General features: G+C 44.1%; 1 protein-coding gene across 1 annotated transcript in view; it reads right to left on the reverse strand.

Moving 5' to 3' along the window:
• Macroh2a2 (macroH2A.2 histone) overlaps positions 1-16,981 on the reverse strand; it is a 53,384-nt gene that overhangs the window by 33,109 nt on the left and 3,294 nt on the right. Inside the window, exon 2 of the mRNA XM_027931292.2 lies at positions 650-878. Coding sequence (XP_027787093.1) covers positions 650-821 — 172 coding nt within the window. The 5' untranslated portion in view covers positions 822-878. The remainder of the gene's footprint in view (positions 1-649; positions 879-16,981) is intronic.

A 16,981-nucleotide genomic window follows, 5' to 3' on the forward strand; every position in this document is an offset into this window, starting at 1 on the left:
GAGATGCAACCATTATGTGAAGCTTTTTTTTTTTTTAAAGAAGCGTCAGTATTAAATAACACTTAAATGATTAAGTAAAAACCATTTATTACTAAACTGTCTTTGGTGCAAGATTAGGATGCACAGAATACCCGTGAATATATGTTAATGACATGGTGACAATTCTGTGGTAGAATGCGGTATTGCATTTGCTTAAAATCTAGACACACCTGCAGGGTACAGACCTGGAAGAGCCATTTAACTGTGGGTTCTTTTTTTTTTGAGGGGGGTACTTGGGATCCAACTCAATAGCATTCAACCACTGAGCCACATCCCCAGCTGTATTTTGTATTTTATTTAGAGACAGGGGTCTCACTGAGTTGCTTAGGGCCTCACTTTTGCTGATGCTGGCCTCGAACTTGCGATCCTCCTGCCTCAGCCTTCCAAGCCGCTGGAATTACAGGCATGTGCCACCGTGCCCAGCTAACTGTGGGTTCTTGGTCTTCCACCCATCTTTCCTAGGCCCCGGGCCAAGCAGGCCAGGCGAAACCCTGTCACTACCCACAGTAGCCTTGAGTCAGGCTCAGGGTGATTCATAGTGTCCCTCCCTGGCCAGTGTGAAAGGGGCCCCTGGAGGTGGAGAGCTGGGAGTGGCTGACCTGGACCTTACCTGCCAGGTACTCGATGACTGCAGCCATGTAGACGGGGGCACCCACGCTGATCCGGTACTTGAACGTCCCTTTCTTCAGGTATCGCATCAGCCTCCCCACCGGGAAGATGACCCCGGCCCTGGCTGACCGGGACAGCTTGGACATTTTCTTCTTCCCGCTCCGACCTGACATCTTGCCTCAGTTTCCCTCTCAGCTTGCTGACACACTGGCCTCCTGGCACTCACAATGCTGGGGAGGAAAGAAGGCAGGAGTGAGGAGTCGGAAACACCGGGGGCACACTGCTGTGGCCCTAGGGCACCACGGTGACTGGCGGCAGGTGGGGAGCCAGGCATCATCAGGCCACCCACAAACACCCCTCCCTGCCAGGCTAGCAGGGCCTCGAGAGGACAGGCCAAAGTAAACTGTCACTGAGAGGCAGGATATGGGTGTGTGGTCAGCTGAACAGTGATCCCCAAAGACGTCCATTTCCTCACCCCAGAACCTGTGGACGTGACTGTGTAGGACAAAGGGACTTTGCAGATGTGACACAGCTGAGGGTCTTGAGATCAGGAGATCATCGTGGATCATCTGGGTGGACCTAATGCCATCACCAGGATCCTTACAAGAGAGACCGGGAATCAGAGTGAGTAAAGAGACGTACGCAGAGAAGGAATCATTATCCCTGCGCCTCCAGAAGGGTCCAGCCCTGCCAACACCTTCCCACATGTTAGATGTGGGACCTCAATAGTGCAAGGTAACAAATTTGCATTACTTTACTGTTTATTTTATGTTTTGAGACAGGGAATTGCTGTGTTGCCCAGACTGGCCTTGAACTCCCGGGCTCAGGCAGTCCTCCTGCCCCAGGCTCCTGAGTAGCTGGGATCACGGGCATGTGGCACCCCACCTGTCTGTGTTGATTGGAACCACTGAGTTTGAGGTGAATCATACAGCAGCATCAGGAAATCAAATATGGCTCCTATTTGCCCAGGTGACTGCACCATTATTGTTAGCTTTGATCCATATTGAAGCTGATAGGCATTTCTCAGACGGAAACACCTTTCTAAGTTCAACAACGGCGTAGCAATCTTAAAAACAGAAACAGGGGCTGGGGTTGTGGCTCAGTGGCAGAGCGCTTGCCTCACAGGTATGGGGCACTGGGTTGGATCCTCAGCACCACATAAATAAATAAAACAAGTTATTGTGTCCATCTACAAAAAACAAAACAAAACAGAACCAAACCCAGAAACAGGCCGGAAGAGGCAGTTTTATTGAGTATGCTCCTGTGAAGTAGCCAGACATGCAAATGAAAAGCCATAAAACAACCCAAGCGTCTGCTCCCAGGAATGGGGAATCCAGATTGACCTGGGGGATGGATTTCAAGTCAGCATGAAGAGGTGGCTTCTTAGAGTGCCCCAGGATGCAGGTGTATAACTCACCGCTACTTAGGAAGCCATCATTGGGGGATAATAAAACAGCTACATCCTCTTGGACCAAGTCTTTGTGAGGTCAAAAATAATTTGTAATAGAACTTAGGTGTGTTTGAACTGTTGGTTGAGGGACTATTGGGACCCAAAATGCAATATGATTCAAAATAAGGAAATTATGATGGACCAACAAAACAAACAAACAAACAAACAAAACAACAAGAAACCAAAACAGGACCAAAGAGATGGAGATGGAGACTTTCTCTGAAACACGTTAAGGAATCAAAGCTGTCTGCTCCAGAGCCATGGCATTCTTTGGAGATGGAAAATGAGCAAGTCAAAGTAAATGGAAATGGTTGGCACCCACCGAGGAGGCCGTGTAAATTCTGAACAGGTCATCCCACCAACAGCCAAGGTGGCCAGGAGGAAGGAGGGCCAGGAGTGGGACCAAGCTGATGGAGGAAAGGGCTGAACAGACGCACAGCTAATGAGAAATGGACACGGAACTGCGACTTACTGAATCTGGACAAAAGCGTGAACAGAAAGTTCAACTTTCTGTAGGATTTGAGGACTTTGTATGACTGAGAAGTTTTACATAGAAACTCTGGAATGAGGCACAAGCCCTTTTCTCGACACCCACCTGTCCTCCAGGTGAACGAGGGGAGTTGGGGGCATTTTATTGACATACATTATTTTAGAAGGCTCACGAGTACTTATCACTTTCCTATTTATATGTCATTTGCCACCAAAGGATGTAGGTTTTCATGAGTTAAGTACATGCAAAAGTAGCCTTAGGATGTCCCCTCTTTGACAGCAGGACACAGGGAGACAACAGCAGCTTGTGTTCAGAACCTCCGAGTCTCCGGTGCTGCTGTCGGAGGCTGCTCACTCCAGCCAACCCGCTGACGGACGTGCTCTGCTAGCAGAAGAGAACCGTGTGGGGTGTGGGGTGTGGGGTGTCTGTCTCAATGTGTGTCGAGGAAACCAAGGCCAGGTGTGTAACGGCGTGGAATACCTGCTGTTGGCTAGAGCTGTCCTGGGGGCGGGGAACACGCCCAGCAGTGTTAAGTAGTCCCTGTCCTCATAGTGCACATGTTAGCCAGGAGGGTGCTCAGAATGCAGGTGGCTCTTGGTGGAGTGGAAAGAGCCCAGGTTGGGGAGCAGGAACCCCCAGTGTGGTCCCACCTCTATGTAACTGACTATGTGAGCTCACTATGTCACTTGCTTGGGCTCCCAGAGCCTCATCTATAGAACAAGGGAGGAGGCTAATTGATCCTTAAGGTCCTTCTGGTCTTAAACTTTCTCATTTTTCTGAAATGCACTTTCAAATGGTTTTAGAAAAGCAGCTTAGTCCCCTTAAGAAGCTGGCTCTCAAGAGTTAAGAGACTGCAGGTTTACAAAGATGTACTGGTGAATCCACTAAGCCAATTATGTGCTCCCCCCGCCATTCCTGGTAAGTGTGGGTCTGTGTGGAGGGAGGATTAGTGAGTCTGGTTGCCAAGGAAACCACCTGAAAAGCCCATCACAGGGTGGACATGCCCTGTGGATCCGGAGGTCAGACCCTCTCCCAGAACCATCCTTCCACCATGATGCATGACGTGCAGATGCCACAGGGCAGGGCACCCGACACACACACACACACACACACACACACACACATACACACACACACTTTTCTCAAATGAAACATAATACAGCTACTTGGGAAATTCCCCAGTGTTAGTAGCCAAGAGCAGTCACCATGGTCCTGAAAATTAGAAATCAGGACCAGTGGTAGAAGAAAAGTAAGTGACTTCAGGGGACTGACGATGCCTAAATTAGGCTGCACGCTGAACACTCATGAAGCTAAAATAGCCAAGGAAGGAAAATCGAGGTGGGCTCAAGCAGAGAAACATACCAGTTGCAAATTGCAAAAAGGTGCTTAACCTTAGGGATCATCCCAAATGTAGTAGTTTATACCGAGATTCACTCTGTGCTTCAGACCGTTTTCTAGATCAGGGCCTTGGACAAGATGGGGATGCAGCCCCAGGTGAGGTCTCAGTGTGAGATGATGGACTGATGTCCTTCAACCAGGACCGGAGAATTCTTGGTGTGGTGCTGCTTTTAAGCAGCCAGGTGCCTACCTCTGGGCCCTTGCTGGGTGTCAAGGACATGAAGCCCTGGACACTCTCAGTAAAGATCAGGCCACATCCAGGAATCCCCAGGGGAAGTGTGTGTGTGTGGGGGGAGTTGAATGTTACACTGGAGGGCCCTGCATCCTAAGACCACACCTCCCCTAAGCCTATGTCTTGGGTTAGGAGAAATGACAATCCCTCACTTCCTTTATTTTTCAGGCCACCCTTTTCTCTCAAAAAGAAAAAAAATATATATATATATGTATATATACATACATACATATATATATATATTTTTTTATTCAGTCTTGGGAAGTCAGGAGTTAAAAACTCGAATATATTTTTATCCACATTCTGCAAGTTTGAGTCTGAAATAGTCTACTGTCTAAAGAGAAAAGAATCACTGAAACAGGGAAATTTGTTTCCGTCTGATTAACACTTAAATGTTTACATTTATTTACCTTCTGCTCTAAAACAATATTGCTCCGAGTAGGCGAGACTTAAAGACTATAATACATGATGTTTGTTTCCATGTTTGTAGAAAAAACAGACCGATGGGGCTCAGTGAGGCACAGCCACACTGCTTGGGGCCTGGTGGCCACTGGGCGGTCAGGGGGCCCTATCCTCCGGGCTGCAGTGGGGCACATAGGGACCAGGTAAAGCCTAGACTGCCAGGCGCAGTGGCACGCGCCTGTAATCCCAGCATCTCTGGAGGCTGAGGCAGGAGGATCACGAGTTCAAAGCCAGCTTCAGCAGTTAAGTGAGGTGCTAAGCAACTCAGTGAGACCCTGTCTCTGAATAAAATACAAAAAAGGGCTGGGGATGGGGCTCAGTGTTAGTCAAGCTCCCCTGGATTCCATCCCCAGTACCAAAAGAAAAAAAAGCTCAGATCTGCGATGTATCTGTATACCTGGTCCATACTGTTGAAAGACCCAGGTATAAACTCTTGTAAGTCTTTCCAAAGTGAATCTGAGAGTTTTAAGCTGTAGGCGGTGGGAGGCAGGAAAATAAAACTCCAAATGCAGAGAAGGGGGGAGAACACAGGCTGTCTGCCCCTCCGCTCTACCCCCAGGGCACAGCAAAGACCAGCGCTGGTGTGCGAGCTGGGGTCAGAGGGCGATCAGGCTCTGTTGTTTTAGGATTTATTCCTCCGATTGGGTTTTAAGCCTATAGGGCCACCGATGGGTTAGATTTTATAGACAACACAGGGTAAATATTAAATTGCAGCCCTGATTCAGACACGGGCAATAAACTCACAGCAGCCTATTCCAATAACTACTGTATTTCACTGATTTTATGGTGCACCTTTTTTTTTTTTTAACATTTTACTATCTCTAGAAATTGGTATGCATCATGCAATCAATGACCCAGAGTGTCAATGAAAGTAGCATCTATGGAGCATTTGTTATCGAACAAGAAGCTACATTAGATGCTGTGGAATTTACACGATCCTTGTCTTTAAATATTTTCCAATGAAGTTGCATTGGAAAATAAGTAAACCGTAATACCCTAATAAAGGTCATGATGAACCACAGTAAAGCTTCAGGCAGATGTGAGAGCCCCGGGCCCCAAACTCACGAGGCCCCTGGGTGAGCCCGCAGCATTGGAGGAAGCTTGAGCTTTGGCTTCTTGACTTCTGCTGGCCCCCGCCGCTGCCAGCTTAGGATGGGGCAGGGTTTCAGGTGGCATTAGGTTTCTTTTAATAATGCCAGATCTGTTTTTGATGGTTGCTGGGATTAAACTTGGTGAGTGAAAACTGACACGGGACAGAAAATCTGATTCCAAGGTCTGAGAACCGGTGGAAAGTCCGACAGGTGCACACAGCCCATCTGCCACCCCTTGAGGTTAATGAAGAGTGGAGTGGGGGAGATGGTGGGATGAGATGGACATTATCACCCCTATGTACACGTATGACTGCACGGATGGTGCGACCGCCCGTCACGTACAACCAGAGAAATGAAAAGCAGTGCTCCATTTGTGTAAATAAATAAATAAAATAATTAAAAAACTTGAAACAGGGCTGGGGTGGTGGCTCGGTGCTAGAGCGCTTGCCTAGCACGGGTGAGGCACTGGGTTTGATCCTTAGCACCGCATGTAAATAAGTAAAATAAAATTTAAAAAGTGAAGAAATTGGAGCTGGAGTGGCAGCACAGCCTGTAAACCCAGTGACTTGGGAGGCTGAGGCAGGGCGTCCCAGGTGCCAGGCAACTCAGTGAGACCCTGTCTCCAAAATAAATAAAATAAAATAAAATAAATAAAATAAAATAAAATAAATAAAAGGGCTGGGGATATAACTCAGTGATAGGGTACCCCTGGGTTCAGTCCCCAGAACCTAAATATATAAACAAAAATAAAATTAAATTTTAAAAAAAAGAATAGAATGAAAATATTCTTCTTTGGGGGCGGGGTACCGGGGATTGAACCCAGGGGTGCTTAACCCCTGAGCCACATCCCCAGCCCCATTTTGTATTTTATTTAGACACAGGGTCTCACTGAGTTGCTTAGGGCCTTGCTAAATGGCTGAGGCTGGCCTTGAACTTGTGAACCTCCTGCTTCAGACTCCTGAGCGGCTGGGATTAGAGACGAGTGCTACTGTGCCTGGCTTTTAATTCATTGTTATTTTTCAAACTCCTAGTACATTGGTAGGCATAAATTCTTTGGACTTCCTAAATGGCACCGACAGACATTTCTTTTGGTCCAGTGGCATCAAGGACACACAACAGACACTATGATTCTGTGAGCTGAGAAAGTGTGGGCGTTCTGTGTTAGAGCCGACCACCCACAAGCTTAACCATACTCCCATGGCCCCTGACTTTCAGTGGTTTGACTTAGGATGTTTTACTTTATAAATTAATTTAAGAATTCACAAGAAAGAATGCTTGAAATTTATGATTTGGGGGTGTGGGTGTAGCTCTGTGGTAGAGTACCTGCTTAGCATGTGTGATGCCCTGGGTTTGACACCCAGCACCCTCTGCCCCAATTTTGAATTTGGATCTTTTCTTGAACTAGTGATATGCAGTCCAGTCGTTTCTTGTGCTGCTGGGTGGTGGGCTGAAGTCCCCGTCAGCCACACTAACACGAGAGGAAACCACCAAGACTCCAGTGTGCTGTGTCACTACGCTAGGCTGTCGGGTGGATCAGGTGTATTGAATGCAATTTGGACTCAGATATTTTAAACTTATGATGGGTTTATTGGATCATAATACCAGTGTAAGTGGAGGAACATCTGTAGATACTCTGTTTACCCTGAAGCAAGGAAAATAACATTAAAAGAGTTACTTTAATGTTTTTTTTTTGTTTGTTTTGTTTTTGTGTGTGTGTGTTTAATGTTAGTCTCTTTATTTTTAGTGCTAGAGATTGAACTCAGGGCCTCACACAGGTTAGGCCAGCACTTTACCACTGGGCTTCATCCCCAGCCCTTGTTACTTTTTATTTTGAGACAGAGTCTCACTACATTGGTGAGGCTGGCCTCGAACTTACAATCCTCCTGCCTCAGCCTCCTCAGTTGCTGGGATTGCAGGGGTGTACCACTGCACCCGACTTTGAGTTTATTTTAATCTAAGTAATACTTGCATAGAGTCAAAAAGCCAAAAGGTACAGAAATGCATAAAATGAAAAGCAACTGTCTCCCATTCTACTTTCTATCCTCAGTCTCACTTCCAGATGCAACTACATGTAGCAATTTAAAATTTTAGTTCTGGCGACTACCTTCAAACTCCAGTTTACACCTCTATCTATCTCAGACCATTTTCACTTTCCCACAGTTTCCACCTGGGCCTAAGAAGAATGAGAAATTAATTCATCTTTCTTCTCCTTTTTTTTTTTTTTCTAGTACCAGGGATTGAACCTGGGGTGCTTAACCACTGAGCCACATCCCCCGCACTTTTTATTTTGAGACAGGGTCTCACTAAGTTGCTGCTGAGGCTGGCCTCAAACTTGCGATCCTCGTCCCTCAGCCTCCCGAGCTGTTGGGATTACAGGTGTGCGTCACCACACCCAGCTCCTTTTCCCAACTGTTGATGGTTATAGTTTTCAGTTTTATTTCCTCCACTGACTGTCCATCTCTGTCTCTATTTCCGACTCCATCAATTCGAGGCCTTTCTCATGCCATCATCGTGAGATGAGGACTGAGCCGCTCTCTCCCCACCCTCCCCTCCACACAACCTCCTAGTTCCACCGTCTCCTGGACTTTCCATCGCTCTGGTCCATTACATTTTATATTTTGTTTGACAGTCACAACAAAATCGTCCACAGTTTTTCTCTAGATTTATTTTGAAAATTAAATACCAATAGGCAGCACTTATGTGACTAAGACTTTTTCAATGTTTCCTTCATATTCAAGGGGGCTGTGGGCATCTATTTATTTCTCTGTGGTCCAGCCTCAAGAAGAATGGATTCTCTTTCGAGATCATTCCATGTGTTACTTGGCTTCGCATTGGGACCTCATCTTTCTTACATAATTTCCTCCCGAACCCCTGAATTCACTAACTACAGTTGATTTTTGTTAAATGTGGTCGTTATGTTCTGCAAAGAAGCCGGAACACAGAATTAGCACCCTTATTCCTGGGAGAAAGACAGCCTTGGGTTCCAGCAGGGCTACAGTCACAATTTTGTGACTCAGCCAATCTTCTGGACTTTTTTATTTTTCGGTGCTGGGGATTGAACCCAGCCAAGCTCTCTGTGTGGGTATGTTTCTGTTTAAAGACATCTTATCTCATATACATTGCTGGTCATTAACACTGAGCTCACGGTCAGCAGCGCTGTAACTCATGCCTGAACGCGGCTCATCTAACACCCATATTTTTTCCATATGGAAACACAAGACAGCCCGCAGCACTAAGCATGTGGGCATCTTCAACTGTGAACACCAACAAACCCCACAAAGATGCGGAGAAGCAGGGCACTAAACAGACTGAGAGATGCTTATTTACAGTCTGAGTGGACACAAGAAGGGAGGCCCTTGCCCTGCTCACCCTTGGCAGGGAATGTGCACATGGGAGTTGCAGACTGTTTGTAGCTTTGTACAAGCACAAGTCCTTGAGTGACAGCAGTAGCGCCATAAGTGCTGATTTTGGGGTTGCAAATACATTTTGGCCAGTAAGAAATTTGCATATATGGAATCAGTGAACAATGAGAATGGACTCTGTTTTTCTTTTTCTTTTTTTTTTTTTTTTTTGCAGTACCACGGATTAAACCATTGAGTCCAGGGACACTCTATCCCTGAACTACATCCTCAGTCCTTTTTACTTTTTTAAAACTTTGACACAAGGTCTCACTAAATTGCTGAGGCTGGCCTTGAATTTATGATCCTCCAGCCTCAGCCTCCAAAGTCACTTGGATTACAGGTGTGTGCTGCCACACTCAGCTTATATTCCTCTTTGTTCTTGTTGATTAAAGAAAAATACACCACTGTCATATCCCTCAAATCACCCAGCTTCTCAATTATACAATTATACCGTTTTTTTTTTTTTTTTTTTTGCAGAAACTGTATTCTTCCCAGAACCATCGTTCCTGAGGGCCTCCAGCTGTGGTTTGGAATGGAAGTCACTTTACCTAGGGATCACCCTGGGGTGTCTTCCTGCTCATCCTTGACCCCAGGAATCCCTTCCTTGGTTTTCTCTTATTCTGTTGGTGTCTACCTCGTGGAACTCTTCAGGAAGTGTACAGAAGAGCAGACTGTTTTCTTACACAAATGGAACTGTCTTAATTGAGCGATCTTGAATTATCACTCAGTGGGGTCTATGATTGAAGTCGTCGATCACCCCACCCCACCCCACCCCATCCATTCTGCTGGGCACTTGGCAATTAGCCTGTTTAGTTTGAAAACTTGGGGGTTTTCCTTACTCGGGGACCTCCCCCTGTTAGGTGTGACTCTCCCCTCACCCCAGTACCCCTTTATTTCCCTCACGTCTCCCTTTACTAGTCTCTTCCGGAAACACCTGTAAACCAGATGTGAACCTCCTATTTACTCTCTACGTCTCTTACATTATTTTTCTCTTTCTTTTTTCAGTCCTTTCAACATCTCATTCTGGGAATCACATTTTTAATTTCCAGGAGCTCTTCCTTGTTTTGTTTGTTCCTTTTTCGAAGCATCCTGTTCTTTTTTGAATGTGCCATCTCTTCAAATCTCTTTGCAACTAATTAGAACGTGTTAAAGGAAATGTCTGTTTCTCCCCAGCAGTTGTCCTGTTTACTCATCTTCATCTTTCCCTTACATGACGGCTTTCCTTAAATGTCCGGGAGTCTCTGGTTACACACTTGTGTTTAAGAAGGAAGGACCGAGTGATTATCACAGGTAGATAGAAGAGCTTTGCTTAGGCAGGCCCGCACCTGCTTGGAGCTTTGGGGTGTGCGTGTGGTCATGCCGACCAGCAGGCCTAGCTTAGATTATCCCCTTAGGAAATAAGAGCCCCCAACATCAGAATGAGGGAGCTTTGAGAGCCATCTCCATCCCAGAAGTTCTAGATGAGTCCTGTAGTTGGATTTCTTTACCCGGAACCCTCAGGTGGTTTGCTTGGTGAATGAACACCACATTTCCAGAGATTCTCCCGGGGCAGGGACAGAGGTCAAATCACTCAGCTGTCCCTAGTTGTGACCTGCCCACCTTCACTGCGGCTGTCTCCTGTGTTCATTCTTAGCTGTGGCTTCCCCTGTGACAGTGCATTTAGTCTTCCGGAAATTTCTTGACAGTGTCAATTTGCTGATGACCTACACCTTATTCCTTTGTTCTTAAATGTTTATTTCCCATTATTTCTGTGGGGAAGGAGCTGAATCACAGCTCACGTGTTCAGTCCGTCACTTTGAACTGGAAGCCTGAAGAGTCATTTTCATTTAATACCTTAAACACACCTCATTTGCAGATTAGCCTAGAGATGAATATGTTGGTAAGGAGAAATAGTTCAACTGTCTTATAATTGAATAATAATGTCATGTTAAAAAATTAACACCACTTCTATCATCAGGTGAGTCATTGAAAACTAACTGGTCTGGAGATAATTGAGGCAAATGAATAATTGCTTTTGGTGACAAAGAGCTGACTAACTTCATTTAACACTCTCAATGCCTTAATAAAAAGACAGTCTAGATTCTTTTTTTTTTTTAAGTTGACCATGGACCTTTATTTTATTTATTCATTTATATGTGGTGCTGAGAATTGAACCCAGCGCCTCACAACATGCTAGGAAAATGCTCTGTCACTGAGCCACAACAACCCCAGCCCTAGTCTGGATTCTTTAGACCAACATTTTTTCTTCTAATTCAAATAAGTTCTTTTCAAATATAAAGAGTTAATAAAGAATGAAGCATTTTTTTATGCCTCAAACACTCCATGACTTTTTTTTTATATTTATTTTTTTAGTTGTAGTTGGATACAATACTTTTATTTTATTTATTTATTTTTATGTGCTGCTGAGGATCGAACCCAGGGCTTCGCATGTGCTAGGTGAGCGCTCTACCACTCAGCCACAAACCCAGCCCCACTCCATGACATTTTAATTTTTTGGTTTTTGTAAACTGATAAAGACCACAATAGTCCATTAGAAGCCTCCAGTGCCCTGAGGTTTTGTTTTGTTTTGTTTTATCTTGTACCAGGGATTGAACCCAGGGGTGCTTAACCACTGAGCAACACCCCCAGCCCTTTTTAATACTTTATTTAGAGACTCTAAATAAATGCTGAGGCTGACCTTGAACTTGTGATCCTCCTGCCTTAGCCTCTGGAGTTGTTGAGACTGTGGGAGTGTGCCACTATACCTGGCCAGTGCTTCAATTTAAATGACCTTTTTTTTTTTTTTTTAACAGTAAATTTCTATACAGAGGTTTTTAAAAAGACAGAACATGGGCTGGGATTGTGGCTCAGCAGTAGAGTGCTCGACTTGCACATGCAAGGCCCTGGGTTCGATCCTCAGCACCACATAAAAATAAATAAATTAAATAAAGGTATTGTGTCCAACTACAACTACAAAAAAAATTAAAAAAAAAAGAACATGGTTGTGGAAGTTAGGGAGAGACAGAGAGACAGAGACAGAGGGAGAGACACAGAGAGAAATCAGTAACTAGAGGGTGGGTGCAGTATTCACAGGCCAGAGGAAAGGTCAGGCTGATGAACCATTTGCTACAGGATCTAAGATTATAAGACATCTTTTGAGATCAAGCTCTTCAGAAGCATACAGATCAAAATGCCTTTGCATATGTTAACTCTAGAAATCAGAGGTCTTACAGCTTTTTAATGATGAAAATGATTTTTAAAAAAACTTTAAACACTGTTTTCTGAAATGTTCATGGACATGAAATTTATAGTGTCAACCCCAATGGATCCGTGTACTGTTTTAAAATTGCAGAAAAATTTCCAATTTATTTATTGTTATTACCTAGGATATTTCCCTCATCTAGTACTGTGCTTTGGAATATCTGATATTGTAAATATTTATGAAAAATGAAGCCGATGCTGCGATGAGGCATCTTTACTCTGTCAGTTCAAAACCATCCTTTGGGAGAATAAAATGAGATGAAATAAAATGAAGTAGGACCTAAGGGAATTCAAAATAAATACATTAACTATATGTAGAAATATATTTTAAAGGGTCTGAAAAAAAATCTCTTAGTTTCACACCTAATAGCATTCTATTATATTTTGGTGTGTTACCCTAAGTACTGTATTAAAATAATAATAGTTTATTAGCATTATTTTGTAGCTGTAAAAACCATTTTCAGTAATACCAGCTAAATCACTTGCTCTATTACACTTCCATTTATGAACTCCAAGGGCAAATCATTATTGCACAAGTAATACTTTCCAAACCATTTTCTTCTAGGGCCACCTTTAAGTGAATGAGAATAGTCAATAATTTTATCGTCATATATGTTAAAGCACATTAACAATTTATAACGTAAAGAGCTATATCAAATGCGGTTTCATCAAAATGACATGGGATCAAATTAACCAAATTAACCAACCATGAACGTGAGAACCAAGCATTAATCCAATTTACTTAAATTATACTATTGGATAACAAATCATTCCCTTTTTAAAATGAATATTTCCATTCATGTCTTGGAGTGGGAAGCTCCACTGCCTGCACAGTCCTCGCAGTTCAGAGGCAGAGAACAGTGTGGCCATCTGGGTCATTCCAGAGGAGCTGGGGGAGGGGCATGGGGTGGGGGACTTAGGAGACCTCCTGGCTGTCAGTGCACTGACACTTTAACTTTTTTTTTTTTTAATCTTTGTTGAACTTGAGCTATGGTTTTCTTCAGCAAAAGGCAGAAGTTGTGGCTATACAGTTTGATTCTTCATTTTTAGCATGAGCTACTTACTAATATAAATGTGTGGCCATGGGCGATGGGATAGTTGGATAAGAAAGAGATGACAATTTTAGTTTTGTTTGAATCTGAGTTAGGAAGACGTCCCAGGAGAAAGTCACCCAGACAATGAACTGGTTTGCCTTCTTGAATCTATTCATTCGTGGAAAATAAAAACAAACCAACAAAAACAAAACAAAACACCCCCAAACCTTCACGGGGTCCAGCCTGGTCTCTCGTGTTTTTGCTCTTGGAGAATTTGACAAATAGGAGCTTTGGGCAAACTATGTCACTTCCTCAGAATCTGGTAGTTTGCAGTCAGTAGGTAGTTCCTTGTGAGCAGCAGCAGCCTCTGGGCTTCTTTGAGCTGCGAGAGCATCTCAGGTGGGATGAAGGATGCAGGATGCGGGGTGGGGCTGAGGGTACCAGTACCGCACAGCAGGTGCTGCCGATCCAGCAGGGACTTCCAGAGACATCCGTGTGGGCCACTGAGCACTCTGGAGGGCCAGGTGTCTGCTGTCCAACCTTGAGCCACAGACTGCCCTGAGCAGAGGCAGCCGATCTGGAACCCTTTCCCTGCCTGCACCTCCCCACCCTGTTTTCCTTGTTTTTAAAAACATTTCTTTGGGGCTTGAATGAACATTTATAGGAGCTCTTATGTATAACACAGACCGTGAGGGGTGGGGGACCTGGAGGGCTGTGTGTCCCCCTTTCCCACCCTGGCTCTAGGGAGCCTCACCCGAGAGCCCACCACCTGATGGCCTCCCAGGTCTCCAGCTGAGAAGATGCTGCTGTCCACGAAGATGCTCCCGGCGGGTGCTCACCTGGTACTAAGGTTCACAGAGGAGTGACACCTGGGAAAACAGATCCAGGGGATCTGTCCTTTGTAGTCACTGTTTCATTGTCCATGAGATTGATGGAAAAGAAAAGGTGGACCTGAAAAATTTTCTTTCATTTTGCTTTAGGACGGCCTGGACATGGACGGCAGAAGAGCTGAAGAAAAATTCGTTTTATTTTTTTTTCTGGCGGCGGCAGCGGCCGGGGGCAGGGGCATCGGAGTGGGTCACCACTTCATTGACATTCTGCAAGGCTGATCAGATGATCAATTTGGAAGTTTACCACGCGGTGAATTATCATCTGACCTAAAAGTTTATGCTGTACAGCGCATAAACTATTGGAATTGACCCCTCTGTGTGCCACCACAACTGTTTAATTTTAATGCTTTATTGAGCTGCAAAGGCAGCTCAAAATAATACCTCGATATTCTCTGTCTATGCCATTAGGGGTGTGGCCCGCAGACACAGGGCCTGGGTTCCAGGATCAGGCTGATTTTATCTGATTATAAGTTTGTCCTGTTGTCATGGAAACCCCACCCTCCATTTAGGAATCCAAAAATCATTAGGACTGCCTCCCTCATCCAGAAACAATCCCCAAATCTCTGGTCAGACCATCGGTTGTCATTTTGGGTTTAAAAAAAAAAAATACAGTCCCCGTAGCTAACTCTCCTGCCATCGCAGGATCAGCTGGAGTAGATGTCCCTGGACCGGTGTCGATGCATATTTTCACCCACATTTCTGTCAAAGCATGAGAATTTTGACTTGAATTACTTACTCCATTCCAGGTCCAAATTGGCAATGTCAGTCAAATAAATCGGGTAAAGTATGATGGATGGTGAGACGGATAAATGAACAGTAAGGGCTTCAGAGAAACCACCAGATTTATCTTATTTAATACTTTGTGACAAGACAGTTTAAAGTACAGTGTCATGTGGCTCAATCTGAAACTCCTTATCTTTCATTTTTCATCGTTGGGGAAAACAGTGATGCAAATAAAGGTTTTTTTTTTTTTTAATAAAAAAATTGCACATCCTAGTATTCAAACGACACAGCCTGAGGATCCCCGGGAGGCTAGTAGCTCCTCAACCTTACTGCCCGGCCGGGAGATGCAGGGCTGCGTGGTCAGGCTACGTGGCTGGAGTCCCTGAGTAGTGACTCTGAGCAGGGTTTTTTTTTTTTTTTTTGTACCAGGGATTGAACTCAGGGGTGCTTAACCACTGAGCACATCCTCAGCACTTTTTTTGTATTTTATTTTGAGACAGGGTCTTGCTGAGTTGCTTAGGGCCTCGCTTAAGTTGCTGAGGCTGGCTTTGAATTTGTGATCCTCCTGCCTCAGCCTCCAGAGCTGCGGGATTACAGGTGTGTGCGTCACCACGCCAGGTTCTGGGCATCTCTTTTCTGTAAGATGGGTATAAAAAATTCTCTATCTGTAAGGCTGTTGTCAGAATTAAATGAGTTTATTAACTATTATTAACACTATTATGTTTAGGCCAGCACCTGGCACTTAATAAACATCAACCATTAGGGTTTACTCCTCAAAAGAAGCCGTTGTAGAGAGCTATTCTTTGTGGGGTACAGTGCTCTAGCGTTTCCTCCAGTATGTTTCTACTCCATTTCAAAGTAGGCTACTGCAATACTAGGGTGCTTGAAGTGGTGCGCACAAGTCACATGATCTACACCCTTGGGTCAGCAAGTACTTTGTTTCTCCTAAGGTTGGGCTCGTTTGGACCCTTCCTCATCTAATTCCATATTTTCCAAATTCTATCTGCCTGGGATTCACAATCACCTCCATGTTGGAACCACAGGCTGGAAGGGACCTGAGTGGTCAATGACTGAGTTACTCCCCTGCCTTATTTTATCTACAATGAAAAGTGTGGCTTGGAAGAGGCAGAGGGCATCGAAAGGCCAGTCCATGCCACATCTGTGACATCCCACCTAGAACCCCCCTGAACTGCTGGTGTGAGGGTGCTTTTCCTATATTCTGTTCCATTTCGACCCTGAATGAGCTTAGTATTAGGTAATTAAATGAGTGAATGAGTAAAGGAAACCAACATTAAATATTGTTTCAAAAGCATCTTTAGTTTCCTTCTGTGATTTATTTCGAAATGAATTATCTTCTCAAATACTTTTCTTTCCATCTAACCTAATTCCCAATAGACACCCCAATGTGTCCCTATGGGAAAAACATTCTCTATCTCATGGTCCACCTGGATTCCTTTTTAAATGCACCTTTGTCGTTCTCTTTTCTCTTTAAAAAGTACTGTAGCTTTTTTGACCTTCAATGCAGGTCATCTACTGATCTTTTTTTATTAATTATTAAAAATATTAATTGTATTCAGTTATCCAAGCATTATATAAATTAAACCAAGGTGTAAAATTTCAAAAATGATAACAAATGGGTATGAATAATGATGACTAGAGCCCTTCCTGACAGTTCCTTCACTTCTTGTCTTTTAGGAGGGATCTTCTTTTGCACCTTGTTTGTCCATTTATATAGCATTTTAATTTATAGAAATTTAAAGTTTCATTTTGTTTTTATATCAGTAGTACCATATGATAGGTACTGTTTGGTAATTTTGCTTTTTTTCATTAGTTGTGTCTTGGAGATCTTTCTCTGTCTCAGTTTTTATACACTTGTTTTATTCTTTTTAACTGCTGTCTAATATTCCAGAAGATAGATGTAC

The sequence above is a fragment of the Marmota flaviventris genome, chromosome 4 (genome assembly GCF_047511675.1).
Source record: "Marmota flaviventris isolate mMarFla1 chromosome 4, mMarFla1.hap1, whole genome shotgun sequence".
NCBI classification, from domain to species: domain Eukaryota; kingdom Metazoa; phylum Chordata; class Mammalia; order Rodentia; family Sciuridae; genus Marmota; species Marmota flaviventris.